Below are 25,962 nucleotides of genomic sequence, written 5' to 3'. Positions count from 1 at the left end.
TCTGGAGCTCCCATTGGGTTATAGCCTACAGGGTTCGGGGGGTGGGGAGGCAGAGAAATGAGGCAGGAGAGGAAAAGATGGTTACAGAAGGGACAGAAAATTGGAGGCAAGAGGAAAAAAAGACAAAAACCAAGAGAGAGTCATGGAGCAACGTGTAACGTGGAAGGTGAGTGGTAAGGAAAGGCTGTGACATATCGTCCGAGGGAAGCTGTCAGTTTGACCATGCCTTCAGTCAACTACATATATACAGCAATAGAATTTGTTCTCGCTCCTTTCCAGCAGGCTCAAGCAGCAGTTCAACAACACATCCCCGGCACTCCCACACACAGCACAAAAGAAACAGGGCACTGCCCGCTTCTTTGACACTGCCCACATGCATTCTCCATGCTAGCATGAGCAACCTACCCGGAGTTCCTGCTTGGATGGGAGTAGCTTTCAGAAAGTTTCTGGCAAGGATGAGCAACCTGACATAAGGCAAACCCTAGCTAGCAGAATCCCTTCTGAGATTAGCAGTGAGAAACAGCTTGTTGGAATGCAATTTTCAGACAGGACTGATGATTTTGGATGTGCAATGTGACACATCTTAAAGGGATCTAATTTTCACAGGACAGGTGCTCAGCCCCTCTAAGGCACCTCAAGTTGGGCCCCAACAGCCACTATCACTTTTGAAAAGCTTGGCCTAAGGCTTTCGGAGCCCAAAAGAGTTGCTAGCAAAGTGCAAGCTGAGGAGGCGTGTGATCCCAGTGAGTCTGGGGCCAAGCCCTGCGGAGGTGCTAGACTGAATGGGTTTAAAATCCCACTCTCACGGTAGCTCAGAACTGACAGCTGGGTCCCCCACAAGGAAGACAAAAGAGCAATCAAGCCTCACCTTGTACAGCTTCAGGCTGGCCTCATGCCTGGAGTTAACTGTGTGCAGACGCAGCTTCTCCAGACTGTTGGTGTAGTAGTCACAGGCATTGCACTTCAGATGCACGGGGTTCCCGATGGCCACACACTTCAGCCTCCACTCGTTGGCTTTGCCACCCTCCTTGATGTGCGCTACTAGCTGGTACTTCTGCACGTGCTTATCCGTTTTGCAGTGGAGCTGGAAGTTTGCCTTGAGCTGTGTGTTGTAGCGGCACAGCTTGCACTGGTACGAGTCCCCCATCACGGCCTTCCACTCATCCTCCGGGAGGCTGCGCTCCACATTCATGTGCAGCCCCAGCATGTCCAGGTTGTCTGTAGTGAACTTGTTGCACACAGCACACTGGAAGAGCTTCAGTGATGGGTCGTTCGTTTGTGTGAAGCTCTCACCCAGGTTCATTAACTCCTCGGACACCAGCTGCCCGCCCCCCAGCCGCATGTCCAGGGGGATCTCTCCACCCACTGCAGAAAGGAGAGAGAAAAATACAAGTCAGAAAAGCTGCATCCTGTACCTCCCATGACAGAAGCAGAGCAGAACATTCACTCCCCTGGCATGCCCCCATAATATGCCACCAGGTCCTGGGTCAGAAGCAAAACACAGCAGAATTTCTCACCCCTTGCCCATGCCTGTGCACTGCTGGTATGCCAGGCACAAAAGAGTCAGCTGTCTGGTTCTACAGCCATTGGGCCTGGAGGACAACAGTCCCTTGTTGCCCAGCCCAGGACCTGCTGACCACAGGGCCAGGAGCACAACAGGTCCTCGCCAGCCAGAGAGAAAATAAATGTGAATCCCAACAGATTTTAGGAGGGGTAAAGTCTTCACTTTGCTGCTCTGTGAAAAACTATATGACACTCTCCCACTTGCTGGCTCTATCACCTATGTGGTTACCTCTGAGGAATTAAACCTCTCTCTCCAGGCAGGCAAGGACACAAGGAAGAGACAAGAAAGGTCACGCATAGGACATCCAAACCCAACCCCTGCTGAATAAGAGACTCTTTGGCCATGACGCACAGCAGTGTGATTAGGAAGTTATGTTGCAGCAGCACCAACTAGACAGCTGCAGCTCCCTAAAAGTGTCATGCTCTCAGCGGTAAGCCTCAGGACTTGTCTGAAACAAAAATTCAGAATGGTAGATACGCTCAAGGAAAGTCCTGGCCAGGGGGAGATCTTATGGCCGAGGAAAGGACAACAGCTAATAACTGGGGAAGTACAAGTATGCGTGTGTGTGTCAGGGAAACAGTCAGCAGGAAGCATGCTTTCTCTCTCGCTCTGTCATATCCCCGCTCTTCAAATTATCACTGACCCAGCTAAACCAAGAGCTGACCTCCATTCACTTATAGTAAATTAATACAGCAACCTCTTATTTATATGGTTAGAAAGGCTTGAGGATGTGGAAGGAGGGAAGACTCCTCTCCATTACCCGGGATCTCATGCCGAAGCAAATAGCCCAACCACCAGCCTCCATGGGGGAGCTCTGCTTATCTTTCCCCCCACCACACTTCAGCTAGTTTTGGTTTGATTTTTTTTCCCCTTCAACAATTAAGCCTGACTGCATCCCAACTCGGTTTAAGGGGTTATTTAAGCCTTCAAGTCTATAGCTAATCAAAAAAGGGAGATTTTATTCCTTAATGGTTTTCCTTTCTATGCTTTCAGTCATTTGCTAAGGAACAGCCAGGATCAGGAGCTGTCTGAATTTGCTGAGCAGCTGTGCAACCTGTGCAGAATCCAGAAATCTGCACAAACAAGTGCTTCTGGATGGTTGAGGTTAGCCTCCAGTGCAGCGTGTGTGTTGCCTCTCTTCCCTGCAGAGATGCACGGCCATGATGATGGTTATGTCTCTAGTCAGGGAAGAGCAATGAAGCCTTCACTTCCGTCTGGTTGCAAGGCACAGGTGTCCCACGCCCATGAGCACACACAGAGATAGGAGAAAAGGCTAAACAGGGAAAAGTCCAGCTTGCTTGCACACGCACTCCTTTCCATGTGCCAGGGCTCACAGGGATTAGGGGCCTTTCCTCTGTCTAGGTGCCTTTTTCATCCCCACCACTGTACTGTCTGATCATCTACTCCCTCTCCTGCCAGGGCAGTATTGTGCACCCAAGGACACTTGCTAGTGCACAATCCACTCATTTTTAGTGCCCCAAACAACAAGGCTTTCTCTACTTCCCTTGGGAGACTTTTCCACAGCCTACCTCCACCATCCCCAGTCAGGCCATTTTTCCTGACATGCAATCTAGCCCCTCTCTTCTGAGCTAGTCCATCCCAACCACCTCCACAATGAGGAATGCTGAATGGAAATGGAGTCCACAGAATAGCTCATGTTCTACTCAAACCTACAAGCCACAGGCAGGTCTGGGATTCAATGGCAAAAAAGGGCAAAGCACCTCCTACCAGCCAAAACAATGAATATGTTTATATGCAGCAAATAAAAAAGGGACAGATGACTAAGGAAGTGAGGGGGAAAAGCTTAAAAGGCATCCATGCAGAACAAAGCCACTCTAATAGACCCAAAGCAAAAGATTTATCCTAACAGCTAGAATTGTGTCCAGTGCTTATTGGCAAGGGCAGGGACTCTGCCCCACAACTCCTAGCTCAAGATTTGTAGCCATGATTCCTAATGCCATAAAGCACACAAGTCACAAATCGCTTCCCGAACGAGCTTAGACACATTCAAGATGCTTGTATTCAGCTGGAGTCACTCAAGAGTAAGACACCAGTAGGTTACTCCACTTCCTCTCAGGAGCACTTCCCGACAGCTTAAGGTAGACAGGGCTAGGGACTTTAACAGGGGTATGTCTCAGGAAACCCTAAACATGTTGACTCCCCATAAAGTTGACAATGTCAACAAGCTACATTATAAAAGAGTAGAAATTCTTTCTACTGGCAACCCGGAATGGTTAAAAAAAAGTCACAGCAAAGACAAAACCATTGCCACCTTCCTCAAAGAGGCAAGTTGGGACAACAGATATGTGGAAGAAAATTGTAGTTACTTTTGTTTGTAGAGCCTTCCATTCCTCAGTTTTCCTTTTCAATGTTCTGTGTTCTTTCCCCCTCTCAAACAAACAGATCTTTCGAAAATTTAAGATCATCAAGCCCCCCCTGTGCGGCAATGAGTTATGTTGCTACAGGAGTATAGGAAAAAGATGCTGGAGTCTTGGGCACCCAAACATAGTGCCTTAGGAGTCACGGTCTTAGACCAAGCTAGCCTGTTCAGTCTCAATGGATGAATAAGATTACAAATGACAGAGTTCAGGAAAAAGAGGTCAGGTCAGAGGAATGTGGGTGCTCTCCTTGTATATGTAATTTCTGAAAGCAGTGTCAAATAATTGTGGTTATAGTGAACTGGGGTACAGAGAAAGGGTTATTTCAGCTGGTAGATGCTACAGACCCTTGCCAGAGCTGATCTGGTAGAGTTCTATTATGCTTCACTGCTTCATATTGGATTGGCAATAGGAAGCTCAAATACACACAGATGTATGCACACCGTGTGGACTATAGCAAGGATTCGGGTAGGTGAAGATACAGTTGTGTCCTTTAATTGACTATAGCAGCATATCAGACTTCCAAGAATAGATTTAGCCCATCATTCCAAATTCTAACTGCACTCTGAGGCAGTAAATTCCTTGGGGCAGGGACTGTGTCTTTACTGACGTCTTCTACAGCACCAATTGTCATGTCAACATGCACGCATGCATAATAAAGTCTTGTTTCCAGGTAATAAAGTACCGTTAATATGCCTGTTCGGAGAACATGCTGTGCGGACGACAAACCCCCTTCAAAATAAAGAGATCACCTCCCTTCCCTACACCAGCCAACCTTGGTCCAACCCTTCCTAGCCTAACAACTCTCGGTGGTCAAGCTTTGAGTTTGAGATCTCAAACCAGCACCCACTGCAACCGTCCCTACTCCCCTTCACCAAGCAAATATCACTCACTCTAGAAGCCTCTATCACGACTGTCAATCACATTTATCCTGACCTACCAATTATCAATACATTTCACTTCTCCAGATCCATATCCCCATAACTAACATCTATCCTCACTAATACAATGTAACTGCCAAGCACCTGACCTCCTGCTTTCTCATTAAGCACCCCCCTTCAATAGTATGCTTCACGCTCTCCAAACTAAGGAGGGAGTATAAGGTACCCTTGGTGCAGGCACTGGAGAACCCTTAACAATCCAATCAGCGATGTTTACCCATTGCATCCTCTCTCAGTGGCTTCACTATTCAATTCATCCACAGAGTTTCCTGAAGTTCACAAGAAATACATAGGAACACAGGAGAGTGCCAAGAATTTCTGAAGATGAGAAAAAATTAGGGTGAGAAGGGAGAAGGGTCTCTATCCCTTTTGTGATTCACCGAACTATGTATGTATTCCATGGAGCGCTACAGGTATTTCAGAATAGGATTGGGGAAAACAGACTGGGATGGACAGCACCTCATCCACCCACAGGGCCTTACGGCAAAAAGAAAATCCCTCTCCCCCCCGCACAGAAATGACAGCAGCAAAAACAGGGAAACACTTCAACCTCACCTAGAGACGGAGCCACGGTTGCCATAGGGCTGGTGGGATCGAGCTGGTATCCACCCATCCTGAACGGGGCATCGGAGGAAGTGCTGTCCATCTTCAGGCTGGGCAGACTCACGTTGTGTGCCAGATAGTACTGGTACAGCTCGGCCTCGGCCGGGGAGGGCAGGCTGCCAAGGCCCAAATGCCGGCTGTGCTGGATTTGGGTCATATTCTGCTGAAGCAGCATCATATTGTGCATGTGCTTCTCACTGGTCATGTGAATGCGAAGGTTCCTAGCTACGTTGGTTTCGTAGTCACACACCTCACACCGCCAGGTGGGTTTGGTTTTTGGTTTGGTGGGCGAGGGGGCCCCACAGGTGCTACCAATGTTTGCTGCTGCAGCTGCTGCCGCGGCCGCAGCCGCCGCCGCTGCCCCAGCCGTGTGACTGAAGACCTGCTCTCCCCCTCCATTCTGCAGGGTTTGCATGTTGTTGAGATGCTTGTCGGACTGCATATGAATACTGAGGTTGCCTTTGGTAGTAGTGGAGTAGTTACAGACCTCGCAACGAAAAGGCTTGTAACCACAAGTGTAGCTCTCGCCCCGTGCCAACCGGGGGTGTGGCTGCCCACTCTTGCAGTACACGCACGAGCCACCTGGCTCGGGGTGCTTCTCCTTCATGTGTGCCTCAAGTGTCTGCTGGTATTTGTAGTGCCAATTGCACTTGGGACACTTGAGTGTCTTACACGAGTTGCGAGAATGCATCATGGTCATGTGGCCACCTAGTGACCGTGAGGAGCCCAGGACTGTGTCACACTTTGGGCACTCCACACCACTCCCCGAGGGGCACTCCCCACCCCCAAGCTCACAGAGGGGACCAGTGTGCTGGTGATGGGAGATGTAGCTCCCATCCTCGCCCTCTGCACTCTCATTTGGTTCTGGTGCTGTGGCATTGTCTTTATTGGCACTTTCATCGACGAAGTCCAACCTCCTGCTGCCCTCTGCCACGCTGGCTCCACCGCCCTCATTGTTAAAGCTTAAACGACTCCTCCTGTTTGCACCATCAAAGACAAAGGAAGAAGCAGAATTAGAAATAGAAGAAGCTGTGCCCCTTGACAGGGTCTGGAGCACGTTAGGCATTAAGGGAGAGTTAGAAATGCTTTGGTTTGAGAGAGCAGGGTCCTTTTTGCTGCTGCTACCTGCCACAGCCCCAGACTCTTCATGGGGCCCATCTTCCAATTCATCCTCCAACTCGCTTGGAAACAGTCCTTTGCAACCCTCGTCGTCGTCGTCGTCATCGTCTTCTTCCTCCTCCTCCTCCACGTCCTCCTCTTCTTCGTCCTCCTCCACATCCTCAGCTGGTTCTGCTTTTTCCGAGAGGCTATCCTGGTCACCCAGTTCTTGCTTCTCGCTGTCTGTTGCCCCGGGGTCTTTTCCCTCTGAGGATTTGGTAGGACTGGAAGCTAGCGGGCCCAGGGGAACTGAGGTAATTGGGGTTTTCAGAGCTGAGCTGGTCAGCCCACCAAGGTTCAAGAGGGCACCAGGCGCCAAGATGCCTGATGGTGGCTGCTCTGCTCCACTGGCAGTGCCAGCCTGGACAGCCTCTTCCCCTTCCATTCGAATGCCACTGAATTTACCATAAAAGCTGTGTCCAGGGCCTATGAGGTTAGCTGCGGAAACTAAAGGGTGTTGAAAGTTTTTGTTTTTTGGTTCCAGAAAACTTACAAGGGGTTCCTTGTCTTTGCCTATCCCTTGGATGATAGCGGAGATGTTCTTATTGCTAAGAATTTTCCGCTCCTCCTCACTCAGAGTCATTCGATGGTCATGCACTGCATGGGTCACAAATGAGCGGACATACCCAAAGGAGAGCTTGCACAAGAAACACATCAGTATGGGCTTCCTCTTCCCATAGAGCACAAAGCCATCAAATTTGGACAGGTCCACATTGTTGGGAACATCTTTGGATACACAGGAGCTTTTGGCAGAACCATCGCTGTTCAGGTAATCCTTGTTGCTTTTGTGTCGCACATCAAAAACGCGGAAGCTGTGCAAGACGGGGCTGATGCCCGTCAGGGCTGAGGTATTCGGGAAGGACTGGTCTGAGCCCTCAAACCATTTCCCGAAGGATGAGGCTATGTGGAAAGTATTAATGATCTGTGGATACACGGGTGCAGCAGAGGAGGGTTCTCCTGGTTTGCCCCCAGCATTGGGTAGAGAGTTCATAACGAATGAAGGGAGAGCCCCACTGCCACTGGCTCCCCCACTTTGGATCAACTGGTTGACGCTTTCAACAATATACGCGGAGCCATCTGGCTGGTAGACTATTTCTCCAGCAAGGTTCTCCACATCACTCTCCTCGTCCCCCTCCTCACTGGTATCACTCCCACTTTCCTCCCTCAGTGGAAGAGGTGGGCGGGCACTGGGGCAATGGTGCTCCATATAGGTCTGTAAACTGGCAAAGGAGGCCAAGCATTCGTTGCAGCTGACCTCTTTGCTAGTGGACTCAGTGTTGGGGCCAGCTGAGTTGATGCTGTCTGGAATGCGCTCATTAAAGGGGACCCTCAGGCTGTCTAGGGCCCCGTGGTTTTCGGTTGTGGACTGCTCCATGCTACTGGGTTTGTCAGGGAGGTGGGTGCTGTTGAGTTCAGTCCATTGCTGGTGCTGAGGGATGCCACACCCATTGTCCTTCCCAGAGATGACAGGCGAGTCACAGCCTTCCATGGTAAGGCCTGCATGGAGCTTTCATTGCACCCACTACGGCTTGGACCTAAAGGCAAAAAGAGAGGGGGGAGACAGAAAGAAAGAGAAAGGCGAATAAGTTAGAGAAGGCACACACCGCATTTCCACACAGCACAGTCACTATAATGCACACAGTCCATTTCGTCCTAGAGCATCCAAAGCCCTAGAGGGGAGATGGCGCCCCACTAATAAGCTCCTGAAATGCAAGACCTAACCCAAGGTAATGAGGATAATGCAAAGGGACTGAAGCCAGGGAGAACAACCGTGTGGGGGGCTGAAAGAGCACTAAAACGAGTTCCTCACTGGAGGAGGAAAAGGTGGACTTGCCCCTCTTTTGCTATTCAGTGATGGAGTTAGAAAAAGTAAGAGTCAGACTGAGGCACTAGGCGTGGCCACGGTGCAGTGACCCCACCGAAGACTAGTAACTGCACTGTATCTCTAAGAAGCTTAGGATATTTTTAAAAATGATGCAATTTAAACTAGAAAAGCCTTTGGGGTGGAAACAGAATTAAGAAGCTACCATGAAGTAATGTAAGTAACAGCTGCAATATTAAACCTCTATGGAGAATGTGCCACAGAGGCCCTCCCATTCCCTTCACTATCAGGGGAAATAACACACTTTCCCAGTACACACGTACAGAGCAAGTGACTCCTGAACTTGAATTCTGCCACTTCAAGACACATTCTTCTATTAAAAGTCCTGGTAATAGAGAGAACATTGCTGTACCCTTCACACATCCATCTTTGCCATGGACCACCAAGACCTGGACCAACTCCCAAGGTTCTCAAACTCACGGGACACCGCACTCACAGGGATTTAACTACTTGGATATCTAGGCAGTTAAATTCAGCCAAACACATAGCAGAGAGGATATGAAATTATTTAAGAACGTAGAAACTGCCAAACAAGATCAAATCAAGGGTCCATTTTAACCAGTATCCTGTGTCAGGAGCCAGTATCAGATGCTTCAAAGGAGGCAAGAAACCCCATAGTACACAACCTGCTAATGGGTAAAGTTTCTTTCCAACCCTCATGTGTAAATGGTTGGTTTATGCCCTGAAGCATGAGAGTTTACACCGCTCCCATTTTTTTCTACTGTCTAATATAACTAGATGTCCTCATCAGCTGTAGGTGTCTAATCCTTTTTGAATCCTATTAGGATCTTGATCTCAGTGATATTCTGTGGCAGTGAGTTCTACAGGTTAATCATACATTATTTAAAACCATTATTTCCCTTTATTGTTTTAAACATATTACCTTATAATTTCATTGGACAGCCTTGTTCTTGCATTATAAGAAAAGGAATAATGGAAAGACTAAATGACCTCTAGACCATGCAGACAGTAAATGATGGGACAAAGAGCAATAGACGGGACTGGAAGATGGTACAGAACATCTTTTCCCCAGACAAATGGATTGATTTAAAACACGCACACACGCTTGATGAAGGACAGGGCAGATGCAATACCTTTGGATGTCTGATTTCTACTTCTTTACAAAATGTATTCCTATCAGCTTTGACTGAGAACTGTGACATGAACTGAAAATCGGTCAAAAGAGCCAGCAGAAGCGAAAGTGATGGCTGGTCCCAACTTCTCCCTCAAGTTCATGTCAACTGTCCTTCCCGAAACTGGCAGAAGTCTAATCTCAACATGGCAAAACCAGCTATGGGCAACTCGGCTGTAAGGCTGTAAACAAAGGAAAGGACACACATTGTGTCTCAGGAGAAGAGCCAAACACTGCGCCTCGCACAAAGCATTGCAGCATTTCACAAGAGTTAGCTGTGCTAGCTCTGAGCAAGTCTTACAATCCCTTCACCCCACCATGGCTCCGTTTGAAGCCATTCAACGTTACAGAGCAGTGGGTGTGCTGGAAGGGTATCTGCACATGCATAATGAGTCCTAGGGTCAGCCTACAATGCCCCTGCCCAGAATTTTGTCACACCTACTCCAGGGTTCACTAGAGGTCCCCAGGGCTCTGTTATTAGCCCCTTCTATCTATACCCAACTCTCGTTCAAAAACATGGCTTTAACGATCATCCTTACGTTGATGACTCATCTTTACCTTGCTACTTCGGACAAGTCTCCTGTCTGAGCTAAAATCTCTTCCTGTCAGACATCCCTTGTGGATGTCCAGCTAGCAACTCAATTCTACATGGCCAAAACTACATGACCTGCCCGTCCCAACTCCTATCAGACACCACCGCCACCATCCTCCTCAACACTCAGGCTCATAATCTCTCTCTCTAGGCCCACATATTCAAGCTGTGTAAATCCTACCACTTCTTCCTGCTCAACAGCTCTAACGGTCAGCTTTTTCCTCTATCTGTAAAACTCATCCAAGCCCGCAGTATCTCATGTCTTTACTGTTACAGCCATCTCTTTGCTGTTCTTAACAAATGCCATCAAATCTATTCAAAATGCTGCTAGAGAAGTCACCTTCCTGGCTTGTCATTTCAGCCATGTTACCCTACTATACCCCTTTGCATCCTGGCACCGGCCCCATTCCCCATTATACCAAACAAAGTACTTGGCTGGATACTTTTCATTTTATATGCTACTGAGCCATCAACCCTGATCCCTGGGCCAAAGCTGCCAGCCACAATTACCAATTTGACAAATTTTCCAACAAGCATCTTGGTGGTCTCTCCCATGGTGCCGCTTATTCATGGGAGACGCTCCCTGTAAAAACCCACAGTAGCAGATGTTATCCTCTGACTTTCCTTGAAACCCACCTATGACACAATATCTGCAAACACCTGAAGATAGCAATGCAGCTGGTGTCCAGTGGCTGCTGCGTACAACATTAATCCTGTTTCATTATTACCTCATGTTCCCACAAACTGCTGCATCCACCGGTGGTCTCTTGTCTTATAAGCCCTTTGGGACACAGTGCATATTTTTGGTACATATATATATATATATATATATATATATATATACACACACACAGTGCCTAGCACAAGGCCCTGGTCCTGGATCAGAGCCTCTAGGCACGACCACAATGCAAACAGCCACCAACAATTAACAACGGACTGCCAAACAGCGGGAGCTTGTAACAAATCATGACACGCTGGTTTTGGTTATGTACACAGAGGCATCGCCACATAGATGGAGGAGGCAGTAATTCTTCTCTGTACAGCTCTGCTGCAACTGCAACGGACATACAGAAGTCATTGCTAAGCACCTCATTACCACAATGAGCACAGAAACCAGAGCTCAAAAACCTCGGCAGTCATCTAGAACATGTTTAAACCAATGCAGTGATTATTCCTGCAGTGCTACTTAACTGTCCAGGCTAGTTGTGAACGTCCCAAGTATTGAGTTTCCCTGACTTTCCCTGAGAGATTATTTCAAACCCTAATACATCTTCATCAGGAATTCCTGCGATATTCAGCCTAAGCTTTCCATTTCTTAATTTTATACTTTGGTCTTAATTATGCCTCCTTGAGTCAATCTAAGTATTGCATTTATGCCTACATAATTTTTAAAATGACCTTTCCCCACTAATCATTTCTTACAGCTCCCTAGTCATTTTGGTTGCTATTCTCTGAACTCCCTCCATTTAATCTGTAACTTTCTTCTTCTGAGGTGCCAAAAACCGAACAATACGTCCGGTTTGGTCACACCACTCCAGACCAGTAGAGAGGAATCGGCACCTCACGGATCCATAGAGATGATGCTTTTGTACATACAAGCCAACATTGCACTTGCCTTTTTTGCAGCCCTGTTACTTTACAAACTCCAACAGAATTAGCTGTCCACCACCAACTTTGGGGCTCTTTCAATACAACTAATCTGTAATTTTTTAATTATATGCTTTGAAAATGTAAAATGCTTTATTAACTGCTAACTATCATGATCAGAGTTTATAAATGTATCTGACCCAAGGACTGAACCTAGTAGCTATGGTGAAAGACAGCTGCGTTGCTACATTCTTCCAAAGCTGTATGCCCTGAAATTTAAAGGAATACCGTAAAAAAGAAAAAGCTACCCCCTTCACGAATTCGGCCCCATTGACCATGCACTGTATTTAACTGTAACACCATGAAATACATAACAAATGAACTTTTCATTTAATAAAAATTTTTAAATGTTACTTATGGGGGTTGGTGACATAGAAAAAAAAATATTAGCTACACGTGCAATTTGACAAATTTCACCGACTTGAATGTTTGCCAAGAAACGTCTCACCAGCTACAGAGCTGGCTGAATCCCACAAAAAGTGGTTGTTGAATAAATTACTTGACTATAGCAAAGTTACTTGAGGAACGTGTCACTTGGCAAATTTGCTATACCTGCTCTTTTTTCCTGACTTCGTTCTTCACCCACATTTATTTTTTTTCCTATAATGGATCATGGTGGATATTTTCCTAATTTGCCATCTATGCTATTTCTTCTTTCCCTTCTCTCTCAATGTGTATTTCCCTCTCCCTAGATAAGTTCTCTTCCTCCTTCAATATATTATCACTTCCACCTCTCTCATTACATATTGTGACAAAGTTCCTCCTCTGCCTTGGTGGGTCCTGCGCTTATTGGTGGCTTTGCTTGTCTCGGAGAATCACAGCAGCCCTCAGTTTGGCCACTTTTGCTAGTGGCTGAAACCTGCCATTCACTCAGCTAACCTCATCACTGGCCAGCACGGGAAAAAGGAAGGAGAACAATTCCCGCAGTCTCTGCTGATCCACCATGTGGGTCGGGGAACAGCCCAGAGACATTCCCCTCTGATGGAATCCACAGTCCAGGTCAACTCCTCCCGTGTCTGATTAGGAGTTGGGAGGTTTGGGGGGAACCTGGGCCTGCCCTTTACTCCGGGTTCCAGCCCAGGGCCCTGTGGAATGCAGCTGTCTAGAGTGCCTCCTGGAACAGCTGTGTGACAGCTACAACTCCCTGGGCTACTTCCCCATGGCCTCCTCCCAACACCCTCTTTATCCTCACCACAGGATCTTCCTCCTGGTGTCTGATAATGCTTGTACCCCTCAGTCCTCCAACAGTCCGCGTTCTCACTCTCAACTCCTAGTGCCTCTTGCTCCCAGCTCCTCGCACACATGCCACAAACAGAAGTGAGGTCCTTTTTAAAACTCAGGTCCCCTATTAGCCAGCCTGCCCTAATTGATTCTAGCAGCTTCTTAATTGGTTCCTGGTGTCCTAATTAGCCTGCCTGCCTGAATTTGTTCCAGCAAGTTCCTTCTTGTTCTGGAACTGCCCCTGTTACTTTACCCAGGGAAAACGGACCTGCTTAATCTGGGTCTAAGATATCTGCCTTCTAACACTCTCCTGTAGCCATCTGGCCTGCCCCTGTCACAATATACATATGCACACACATGCCTGCACTACACTTTCTTCTGAGTTATCCCCGCAGTCTGCCCCATTCACACCAATCCCATGGATAAAATGTGTAATTTCTGTGATGCTCTGTCCAGGACTAAATTTGCAAGCAGTAAGCTAGGAAGAAAGCTGATAAGACTCTCCAAGTGAGAAGCCAATTCTCTCACATCCCACCTGCTGGGACTCTTTTCAGGGTGCTGTCCCTGGACCCTGTTTGGGAGTTCCATCTTTTTGTCTGCCTCTGGCTAGCAGTTTGATCACTTACGCTCCCCAAGGCTCTCTGGCAGGTGAAAAAAAGCAAGACTCTAAACCATCCCAAAGTCTCCCAACAAAGGTACCTGGAAAGCCATCGTCAATATTCTCTTGGGAATTAGCTTCTTGGAAAAAGTAAGTCTGTAAAAGATTCATTCTGTTTGTAACCCTCAACACACACACAAGCAAGTGTTCATTCCCATTAACACAGTGTTACTTTGTTAAACAAGAGTCAAAGTAATAGGGACAGAACTAAAATAAGAAAATGCAATTGGCTTCTCAAGAAATATTTAAAGCCAAGAAATAGGGCCACTCAAAATTCTAGACTATTTCTGGGAATACATCTGATTGGCTGGAAGATGCCTGATTGACAGTTTGGGCCAAAAAGGTTAGCAGGGCCAATGGGGTGGGAGGGTTAACAGCCTGATTGTAAAATCAATGTCGTAAATGCTTGGTAAGTTACAGAAACATGCGGGAAGAGGAGGCCACGATTGATAAAGGACTGCGGCTTTGATGCGGCACTGGGGACTTGTTTATTGACAGGCAAGCCAATCTCCTCTCCAGGCCAGGCCAGGCCAGAGAAACCTGCAAGCATTTACCAATTAATTGGTGGGCTTTTCTGCCTCTGTGTTGCTCTAACAACCCTCCCCCACTCAGCCAGTTAACTGGCTCAGGAGATGCTGCTTTAAGAATCTCCTTTCTTTTGTCTTTGATTTTCTGAATCTCAGAAGGCTGCTAGTGAGAAACTCCTGAGCCAGAATGCCCTGAATGCACTACTTCCATTGGCTCCTGGACAGGTTTCTGACCTCTCTGCTCTGTGACTGGGAGCTTTCTTGCCCATTCCTTTCAGCCCCAAGAACAGACCTACTTTCCTGGGATGGGGCCAAGAAAGAAGACATACAGACAGCTGATCGTTCCCATTCATATACGAATGGCAGATTTCAGCGCTTTCCATGATTTGCATGTTTAAAGCAAACTAGATTCTAAATGGGGTGACTGACACACTAGTTCAGTATTAGTGCCTTGGGTTAGGCCTAGACCTAACATTTCCCATCCCGACTGACCAAGAACAGGGGCAACAAGATGTAAGAGAATTGGCTACGCCCTCCTGCACAAGCATCTTTTGTACATTTCCTCATCCTCTTACAATTCTCTCTCTCTTCTTCTTTACTGTTTATCAGCCAGTCAATAATGAAAGGTTGTTCTTACTTAAGGAGGCAGAAGTCAACTCGTCAAGTCGATCAGTACTCTGTCTGTAAACATGGGTTCCCATACAGTCAGTGATCTTTAGTTAGAGAAAGAGAACAGTGTGAGAACCCAAAGACCACCTGTGCTTCCACACACTGCATAGTGAGCAGAAGGAAACACTTCCTGTTCAATCCCTCCTCTAGCCTCTTCTCTCACCTGTGTCATACAAACCTCACAACTATCCCTCAGGCTTTTGTCACTCAGCTCGGTCAGCCATAACCCTTTACTTTCATCCTTCCCCGGTCCCTACGTTTTCCCTTTTAAATCTCTGCATCTCAAGGCCTCCCAGAACACTGCCTGGATGCATTTGCTGATTAGATGATGAAGAATTATGGGCCAGTATCTTCAGCCGCAAGAACAGCAATGTCTTCTTACCAGGATTAAACCACATTCAGGTGGGTGAAGCAATAAATTACACTACAAATATTCCAAAAACTTTCACCAAGGGCCTCCACTAACCACAAAAGTTCCTTTTGCAGCCATTTGCCTGTCCAGAACATGAGTGAAGTCAATCCCAGCTTCTCACTGGGTGATCTCATACAGCATTCACTCCCCCACCACCCTTACCCCACCCTCAGTGATCCCTGTTCCAATATTTCCAGTGCTAGCAGCTGGTATAAAGCCAGCTTCCTTCACTGTGCTTCAGCAAACAGCTGACCTCTGGGTGCAGGCTCTGGTCTAAACAGCCTACTTCCTTACCCCCTTAAAGGGCTGAGGCTGTCGCAGTCATGAAAGGCAGAGAATGGAAAGCGGGAGGGAGGAGAGGGTTCCTGCTGTTGCTCAAGCTTCCCGAGAATTAAATATGAACAGCCATGCTGTGTAATTTTAAATTGTTAATTAGCACAGGGTTAATTAGGCGGCCCTTTCACAAGAGGCTGTTTGGCAGTAAACCAAGACTGGAAGCGATGAGAAAGTAGGAAAACAAAAGGAGAGACAGTGAAAAACTGTTCCCTCTGCAAAAAGGGGGAGCAACATCGGGTGAGAGACAGGCAGACACTTGCCACTGCTGGCCATGACCCTGGCAGACACCTTGAGGTGCAGCCCGGCCCAGCTGCAGACTGCCCAGGTCAGTGTTCTGGAGAGGAAAGAGCTCAACTAACAGAAGGCCTGCTCCTTCACAGCTTGCCCAGCCACAGGCCAGCCGGCAGCAGGGCCTCACGTGACATTTACTGGGTTAGGTGTGAGCCTTGGTTTCAGTGAGGACATGATTCCTGGTAAACATTTCTGTAGGCAGCAGCAGCTCGAGAGTTCCCTATTGTGGGAAGTTATATAAGAAAGGCTTTAACTTTGTAAATATGCACCTAGGCCTTCTGGCAACAGACACCGTAGGAATCAATCGTGTGAGTGCATACCACACCACCTCCTACATTAGTATCCTGCCTTAAACACCCAGTGGGCAGCTGGACCTCAGTGCTGTGATCCCAAAGTAGGGGAACTTTGGAACTGCAAAGAAGCTTATTCTGTCTCGTCTTTCCAAGGTGGCTTGCTGAAATGCATGGTAAGGAGGATGGAGCAAGATAAGTGGTCCAGTATATAGGTTAGTGGAGTAGCTCCTGCTGACACTGGAATTAGTTTTTATGACATCTATTCAGCTGACTGAGCTTATTCCTAGATTCACAGATTCCAAGGCCAGAAGGGACCATTGTGATCATCTAGTCTGACCACATGTGTAACACAGGCCAGAGACCTGCCCTGCAATAATTCCTGGAACAGCTCTTTCACAAAAAAAATCCAATCTTGATTTTAAAATGGTCAGTGATGGAGAATCCACCATGCCCCTTGCGGAATTGTTCCAATGGCTCTCACCATTAAAATTGACACTATTTCCAGTCTGAATTTGTCTAGCTTCAACTTCAGTTACTAGAAGCTGGGGTTGGTAGGGAAGGGCAAGATCTCAGACGAGGCCCCCTGGTTATCGGGACTACTTAGGGATGACAGTCTACTCAGCCCCTTCCAGACCCATCCTTCTTCCCGCATAGCTGGCTCTTTTCCAGCCTCTTTTGCAGAGAGGCCAAAAGGGAACACCCTCTGTTTTCTCATTTGTGTAAATACGCCAATCCCAAAGCACAAGAGGGGCCTCCTGAGGATGACCCAGAAGCAGCTCCTCCACAGAGCAGTCTAACATTTATTTAGCCCCCTAGTATTGGCTGTATTCATAGCTTGATTCTCCTACTAATTGGAAATCTAGTGGGGGGGAGGGAGGGAAGAGAGAGACACACACACACACACAGAAACCAAGTATCATGGCCCCAGCAAATCTTGGGAGTGCAGGTGTGGAGACTCTGGAGCACTGACCCTTTCCACATACCTGTGACAGATAGGGCAACTTCCGGCAATCCCTCTGGGCAACCATTTTGTATTAAGTGTATCAATGGCTTTTGTATCAATGTGGGCTACAGACTATGTGCATTCAACGGGGGGAAGGTTACCACAGCTCCTCCAGGAAGTGAAAACAGCAGGGGATGATCAAGGCAAATCACTCAGGTTATAACACCTCCAGAGAGGTGCTACCTCCTATGGAGCATCAGGTATTCTGGTTCAAACTGGAGTCTCCCGAGACCAACAGACAAAGAAAAGCCATTTGGATAAACAGCTCAAGCTTAAATTGTCTCGGGGCCTTCGTTCTCATTCCGGATCGAACATGGATGAACTTGTAACCACGGGGAAAAGCCAGTTGTGGGTTTTGACAGACTAACATCTATCAGAGCCCTAGGCTCGAACCAGGGGATGACCTCAAGTAAGCTTTTTTAGCATGCGTATAGGTTATTTTATTGTTTTAATATGTTTGCTTTGTATTGCTATTACCTTTAGAATAAATGTGCTTGCTTAGAAAGAGCTGTGTGCTAACACTGATCATAGCCCTCAGAGAGAAAGCAAAGTGTGGGCAGCAGTCTGGCTTGCTGAGGATAGCGGTGCAGGCAGACAGCTGCGTAGCCTTAAAATCCCTGCCCAGAAGTAACAGCTAGGAGCCTGCAAGTGGGTGCCCTCAAGGGAGGGGAAATACAGGTTCACACTCACACACCGCTCGGCACCATGTATGCTTTGTTACAGGGATACCAAAACCCTGCACTGCCCATCAAGAACACGGACCTCATGTATCAGACAGTCACAGATTTCCATGTAGGTTAACTGGATAAAGCTGGATGCTGTTGCATACCAGGTAAAGTAGATGATGGGAAATATCGGTTTGCAAAATTATCAGCTTTTCACAGTACCTAGAATACACAGCACAGCCATCTATAATAAAGAGTGTGAAATCTATTAATTATAGGGAAAGCTGGAAGCAAACCCTATATTTAGGTTGCTTAATATTTACATTACCAAAAATTATTGCAACTTTTTTTGAGGAGCTCTAAACACCTCTACTGTTTGCAGCACCTTTGAAGTTAGCATGTGGAAAGTCCGTGGGCCAGAGAAGTGCCTTTTTTTTGGCCCCAGGAAATGCCGTTCATGTTTTGCTGACGTGAATGGTTAAAAATTCCCAATTCCCCTTTGTCACCAGCAAACCTTTGGAAAGATGTGGCACCCTGCCAAAATAACAACCAAATATTCTTAGATTGGGCCCCTGCCGCCACTTGCTGCGGACACCGCATTGTAAGCAGAGAGATGCCAGGTAAGCTGCAACAGGGAAGGAAGGGGAAGAGAGCCAGGCCAGACTCCTGGCAACTATCCCCTGAACCCAACACCCAGCCCCAGCAACCCATGCCCTGCTGGGACACCACCTTTCCCCTGCTGCCAATTCTGTAACCATTCTGCCTTCTAGCTCAAGCAGCAGAGGCGAGTAACACAGTATTGAAAGGTCACAGTTCCTATGCTACTGTGGATGCATTATGCATGCCCATATTTTTTAAACCTTTTCCTTTTTAAAAGCATAGGGAATTATATGCAGAAAAGGCTATGTTCAAAACAGTTAGATTGCAAAGCCAAGCACTTAAAAATTAAGAAACTCCAGAATGTAGGTTTCAGAGTAGCAGCCGTGTTAGTCTGTATTCGCAAAAAGAAAAGGAGGACTTGTGGCACTTTAGAGACTAACACATTTATTTGAGCATAAGCTTTCGTGAGCTACAGCTCACTTCATCGGAAGCCCGATCGGATGCATCGGGCATCCGATGAAGTGAGCTGTAGCTCACGAAAGCTTATGCTCAAATAAATTGGTTAGTCTCTAAGGTGCCACAAGTCCTCCTTTTCTTTTTTCCAGAATGTAGGTTGCCCATGCAGGCTTAACTCAGACCCTTAGAGCACAAATCTGTAGTAATCTGAACGCATACTGTTGCTTCCCATAGGACTCCTGCCTTATCCAATGCACAGGATGGATGCACAAGGGGGTAAAATTAAGGTTGCATGGACATGTCACTTTAGAACATTTATACAGCAGATCTTATTAAACAAATACATGGAAAATTACTTTCTAGAATAGAGAGCTCTTGCCTAATTCCCAAAGCATCAGCTCAAAGGAATGGTGCAGCACAGAGCCAAAGTTTGAGCTAGGCAACAGCATTTAGAGATGACCTCCATGGTTCTTTGCTCTTTCAACTCCCAGCTTCACCAGATGGGTTTTTTCTTATATCATAAACGTGAGAGACAGAGCTCAGCTCTTCCCTCCTCACTGAGGTGCCAGAGAGGCTGGCAGATATTCTCATTAAGAGGAATCTGAGGAGTTTGCAACCGTGCCTTGGAATAATAGAATAAAAATGGTGTTTATGTGTAAAAATCTAGGCATAGCAATGAAGCGTGTGTGTAGCTTGCAGAGTGGTTCTTGATAGGGGTTTCCAGCAACATTTCAGAGGGTTAATTCTCTGGGATTCTTATTATGTGCTTCCTAATGAGAAAACAAAACCAGCATTTTTTAATCACTGCAGCCCAACATTTCAATAAGGAGAAACTAATTTCACAGGGCAAATTATTTTCCCCACACTCTTCGTGAGAGAAGGCAATAGATAAGTACCACAGGAAGTAACTGATCAAACAGTTAAATGACCATAATGCCGATGCTGCATCCTATGTGTTTGTTAGCACGAGGTATTCCTGCCCAATTCTGGACACCATCTACTACTAGCCTTTATTTACTCCTTTTCCAAGGTTTGCATTAATTTACAAAGCAACAACAAAAACAAATCTCAGCCTATGCATTCTTCTTACATTTGGCTGCTCCTAGAGTTTCCCTGCAGAGACCTCTGTCCAAGACTGTGGTTCCAGCTGGCCAGAGACAGTCACAGCTCTGTTATGGCAGGGTGAATAGCAAGCCACAGGAGCCCTGCTGAGTGAGTAGGAATCAAGCCAGCTACCCTGCAGGGTTCCAACACCCGCTGACAGGATGGGGAACAGAAGAGCCCTGCTATCCTGCTGCAGTGTTCCCTTTTCATGACCCAGCCTGCTGTACTCCCTGACTGGGGAAGCTCCCATGTGATTTACCGTTTAAGTGCTGGATACTTTCTGTTCTGCGGGGGTCCTGCCAACCAGTGCAGAACGACACACAGCACTGGGAGAGGACTAGGTAAAAGATGGCCTGAAGAAAGGGAAGACTCGCACAGCAGGTATCTCCAAAGCGACTCTGAAAAAGGTGTGTGTTTTCCTCACAGCAGGAAAAGGCATAAGCGAGGGCCCTTGCCATTGGCAGCTGGCTCTGGCACAGGGCTCCGGAACTGGCGCACTGGCCGTACAAAGAAGCATTGCTCTGCACACGTTCATTAACAGGGTAGAAAACACACATGCACAGACTCACATGTATAGGCACAGCAACTTCCTCAGATCTTCATGGGATCATTAGCATAAACAGCTGTTCAAGCAGCAGGAAGCAAAGAAAATGCTGAACAGGAGAGGCCTGGAAGCTGTAGGGCTCAACCACTTGGCATGGAAACAGGAGAGAGGGTCCCCACCTGAAAGGCAAACCCTGCACAGTATCTGGTCCCCCGTATCGGGGAGTACACAGGGCCCTGCTTATACACAATATGTATTGGGCCTTCCAGCCAAATGCATTTTACAAACCATATGCTCCTCTGGGGAGGAGCATAGCAGCTATTCTTCACAAGCAACACCACACAACTAGTTAGGAGAGAATAAATAATTTTAACAGCAATACTTGGTGTTTATCTCGCGGGTTTCATCTGTAGATCTCAAAGGTAAGTGCCATCATCTCTTTTGTACAGATAAAGAAAACACATACAGAGAAATTAAGTGACTCGTCCGCAGTCACACAGCAAGATGGTGGGAGCAGCAGGACAAAAATCCAGATCTCCTCACTCAGCCTTTGACCCCTGCCTCCCAAGCGAAGAGCAGCTTGCCTGTACAACCTGCCGGGGGATTTGCAGTCATTCCAGAACTACGTTTTCTCCACTCTAGGCTTTTCTGTGGAGTTTCTTATCTTCGCTACCGCTAGCTCGGCTTCACTGGTGCTGGCTAACACAGACAAGGCTATGAGCAGTTAGCAGCAGTTGTAACCCTTGCAGCCGTACGTGAGATGGCACAGAAACTGAAGTCTGCCTAGTATCTCGTCTACATCAGGACCACTGCTACTTCTGCTGAAGCCACCAGTCGTGGCAATGAAGGTAGACATCCCTACATTCCACCCGCAACGAGGCCAGACAGTGGGGCTGACACACCTCCTCTTACGACAAATGCCAGATCTTTAAAAACAGCAAAGACAGCTCCTCCAGCAGGGCCCCCCCTTCTGATACAGTCACTACTGTCCCAGAGGCAAGAGGGCCCCTCAATGAATCACTGTCACCACTTCCTGCATCACCTGTTCCTTGAGTCTCCAGTCCATTACTGCCTCCACATTAGCCCGCTTATCTGACAAGATCAGAGATCACAGCCCGAGGTTACAGAGCTACAGAGGTTCTTATTGGCTGTGCCTGAACTGAGGAGGAATGTAGAACTATAATCCACAGACCCTGTGCTCCAAGTAACAGTAATGACTCCTGGAAGAAGCTTTTCACTCTTGATGTTTCAAGCTTCACTGAGTCTTTGTCCGTCCTATATCTTCCTAGTACTCCAACAGCCTGTGCTCTGCACGGCTGCCGCCTTCTCTCTCCAGCAGAAGTACTCCAGGCATTGCTTTGCTACACAAAACTCAAAATGGAAATCTTTATAAAGACAGACAGTGAAGTCTCTACATGCCCCACAGCAGCTCATAAAAACAAGGTATTCTCTAAACACCCAAAACTTTCTTATGAAAAGAAAAGGAGTACTTGTGGCACCTTAGAGACTAACCAATTTATTTGAGCATGAGCTTTCGTGAGCTACAGCTCACTTCATCCACGGCATGCATCCGATGAAGTGAGCTGTAGCTCACGAAAGCTCATGCTCAAATAAATTGGTTAGTCTCTAAGGTGCCACAAGTACTCCTTTTCTTTTTGCGAATACAGACTAACACGGCTGTTACTCTGAAACCTTTCTTATCATGTCCACTCACCCACCGCAGCTCACACGCCTGGTGAGGGTCCCTGTGAATGCTGTGTTCCCTCCACTGGTTCACCCAAACAGTGAACTTGTTTCTGTCTAGCGTCAAGGACAAAAACAGAGACCAGAGCAGTAGCCAGAGTTATCAATCACACCTTTCTCCTTGGCCAGGGCTCAGACCCTGGCCCACACCCTTTGGGAAAGCCTATAAGTAGGACTTTGGGTTTTCAGCAATGATCCTAGCAGAGAAGTGTGCTGTAGGGATTGAACTGATCAACTGATGGTTCAAGTGAAGGACTGATGCAAGCTAGAGCACCGATGGGATGCAATAGCTCAGCAGCAGAACTCGACTTTGAATAAGAGAACTTTAGGGAACAGGGTGCTGGAAGACCAGTAAAACAAGCTCTTCCCCCAGAAACAGCTGCTACTGTCTGGTCGGTTTCCGCAGACAGGGCAGGAAGGCTTGCCTATACAAGTATGAGCTAAGACATTAATTTAAACCCAATAGCTCTACTGGTGCAATTCCCCAGGCAGACACTCTTACCCCGGGATAAGCCTGCCTTTTCTGGTTTCGCTTATTTCACTTTGGAAGCAGTTTAGGCCAGGTCTATACTGCCACGTACTTCGGTAGAACTTACACCATTCAGGGGTGTGAATAAGCCACCCCCAATCGATGCAACTTACACCCACCTGAGCACCGGTGAGGAGAGCGCTATGTCAGCGGTAGAGCTTCTCCCACCAACACAGCTACCATCTATGGTGAAGGTGGATTTATTATGCCAACTGGAGAGCTCTCTCCTGTCGGCACAGACTCTCTTCACGAGATAAGACACTTCTAGTGTAGACTAGCCTTTGAATGAGGCCAAAAAGCCACTGGAAATAAAAAAGTGTCCACACAGGGAGTTATACCAATATATCTACACCAGTTTAAATATACCTTTGTAACTGGAAAAGTTTCCCATATAGACAAGCCCTTATTCTTCTGTGTAACCTTGCAACAGACATGAGAATTTCTAAAAACAGGTTGTTCCCATGGGCATGGCACCTACCCATCCATCTACCCGTCCCCACTGGTGTCTAAGACATGGTGTCACTTCAGAAGCAGTCGTCTGATTAAAACAAAGCCCACTGTGTACAGGAACCAGTGGGCGTCAATAGGCTGAATCCCATTCAATAAGCTGGTTTCAGAGTAGCAGCCGTGTTAGTCTGTATCCGCAAAAAGAAGAGGAGGACTTGTGGCACCTTAAAGACTAACCAATTTATTTGAGCATAAGCTTTCATGAGCTACACGAAAGCTTATGCTCAAATAAATTTTAGTCTCTAAGGTGCCACAAGTCCTTCTTTTCTTTTTATTCAATACGCTGTGAGTCTGGAGTTCAGGTTCTCCTGGCCCACGCCACACACTGCTGCTGTTTAGCAAGTGCCAGGTTTTTGTAACGCTTTCAGGCAAACTGAATCCTAATGCAATTTACAGTTGTTACCTATAGAATGGCTAAACTGTGACCCAAATAAGTAGAAGTTCCAGGATCTGCCTGGAGTGGATGCACGCAGATTTCAGAGCTCACCCAAAAGCGGGCCTCCACAGGATTCAGGGGGCCTCAAGTTTGAACTGCCAGGAGATTTTGCGGGGGTAGCGAGGAGTCACGGAATGTAGCTCTCCTGGTCTCCAGAACTCAGTGTTACTCTGCTGTTCAGCCTCTTCCTAATTGTGGGGTTTTATTTTTATTTCTTATTACCCTCTCACATGCCTGATGAGATTATTTTACCGGAACTGACACGGCTGGATGCTGCAGCCATACATGGAGCCTCTGAGGAGGTGATGCAATTTCATTTTCATTGATCAGAAATCAGCAGGGCAGTAACTGATGGGAAATTCCATTAGGAGAAATACTTGGGCCATGAGACCAAACTTCCTAGTTACACCCAAGGTCCAGGAAGTATTGCTTCCCTCACACTCCTGTCAGGAGCCCTAAGAGAAGCAAGCTTACTTCTGCCTCCCAAAACGCAACAAGCTCTGAACTGCTGCTCTTGAGCTGAGACTGTAGCACAGCAAGGCTGTTAAAATGCTGCAACAGATTCACTTAGTCAAAGCCTCTTCTACACAGCCCAGCCCCTTGTGTGCCGCTGCAGGACCAAGCAGCTCTTAGGCCTGGTCTACACTGGGGGGGAGGGGGGAGGTGTCAATCTAAGTCACACAACTTCAGCTACGTGAATAACGTCGCTGAAGTCGACGTACTTAGATCGACTTACCATGGTGTCGTCACTACGGTGAGTCGACGGCTGCCGCTCCCCCATCGACTCCGCTCGCGGCGCTGGAGTACACGAGTCGATGGGAGAGCGCTCGGGGGTCGATTTATCGCGTCTAGTCTAGACACGGTAAGTCGACCCCAGCTGGATCTATCACTGCCCACCGATCCGGCAGGGAGTATAGACATACCCTTAGCAATTGGTTCCCAATTCTGTATCCAAGGGAAACCATATCCCGCCATAGACCAAGGAGCACGAGGGGACCTTGGGTGCCAGCTGCGAGAGAACTCCATACCCATGAGCTGACCAGTTCTCATGCAGTCCCTGAAGACCACGGGATTCCAGCAGCACTGAGAAATCAGGGACCTGGTAGAAGCTGGAATGTCCGGGACAAATTCTTACTCCAATAAGAATTCTGAGCTCCTGTCAATTTCTAAGGACAGTGGGGCCCAGGACCCTGGATAGAGGGGTGTGGTTTAGCCTCAAGGCCCACAGGCATCCTTTCTCCCAGAAGTGAGGTACAGAGATCTCAATCTATGCTCAGAAAAACAAACAAAACCAAGAAAATCCACCCACTTACATAAAAACTGTTCTACAAAGCTACAATGGAGTAAGTAATGATCACAATCAGAATCCACCAAGTAGGGAAAGCACAGGGAAATATTTAGGCTTTTGATAGTCACATTTTGAATCACATTTTAATCCAATTGCTCTAAATGTTTAAGATACCATTTCCCCAAAATGTATCAGGCTCCACATTTCTCATTTAAAACCTATTGTCAGACATTGCAGGATTAAAGCTAGTTTTGGCCTGGCCTGCTGTCAAATTCGTGAACTTGTCTAGACTGAAAACAGAGCTTTTTTGCCTAGTCCAGTGAAAGTGGCAGGCCCTACCAGCAGAGCAGGGGTTAACATAGGCTAACCGCAGCACAGTTGTTAAGGTAATCAATACCACTGAGATACTAAAGCAGAGTAAGCCACATTATTGATTGCCAAGCAGATGATAAAACTGTTTATTATGATAATTGCTGGGTGCCTGCAAGATGCTCCCAGTGCTTCCTTGAGCCTTCTACAAAAATAATACAGAATTGCCAGGCCATAGTCTTTTGTCTGAAACCCCCCCCCCCAAAGTGGGGCCAAAGTCCCTCACATTGCCATAGCAAAGCAGTTACCCTCATTTAATTTCATTTCTGAGTTACTGCCTGGACACACAGTTATATTACTGGAGAATCTATTACACATGGAGGCAACCCACACTTTAAATGTGGGTCAGCATAGCATTTACTGAACACTTTCTCTTTCCCAATGCTACCTTAGAGGAAAAGTGTGTGAAAGCAG

General features: G+C 47.1%; 1 protein-coding gene across 2 annotated transcripts in view; it reads right to left on the bottom strand.

The window, feature by feature from the left end:
- ZFHX3 (zinc finger homeobox 3) overlaps window positions 1–25,962 on the bottom strand; it is a 283,639-nt gene that overhangs the window by 180,634 nt on the left and 77,043 nt on the right. For both annotated transcript variants that reach the window (XM_073308352.1, XM_073308351.1), the window contains exons 2-3: window positions 5,439–8,179; window positions 869–1,365 (exon numbers count right to left, since the gene is read on the bottom strand). In XM_073308352.1, the coding sequence (XP_073164453.1) occupies window positions 869–1,365; window positions 5,439–8,133 (3,192 nt within the window). In that variant the 5' untranslated portion in view covers window positions 8,134–8,179. The remainder of the gene's footprint in view (window positions 1–868; window positions 1,366–5,438; window positions 8,180–25,962) is intronic.

The sequence above is a fragment of the Lepidochelys kempii genome, chromosome 12 (assembly GCF_965140265.1).
Source record: "Lepidochelys kempii isolate rLepKem1 chromosome 12, rLepKem1.hap2, whole genome shotgun sequence".
NCBI lineage: Eukaryota > Metazoa > Chordata > Testudines > Cheloniidae > Lepidochelys > Lepidochelys kempii.
The sequence above is the reverse complement of the archived record's forward strand: the minus strand, read 5'-3'. Positions and strand labels throughout refer to the sequence as shown.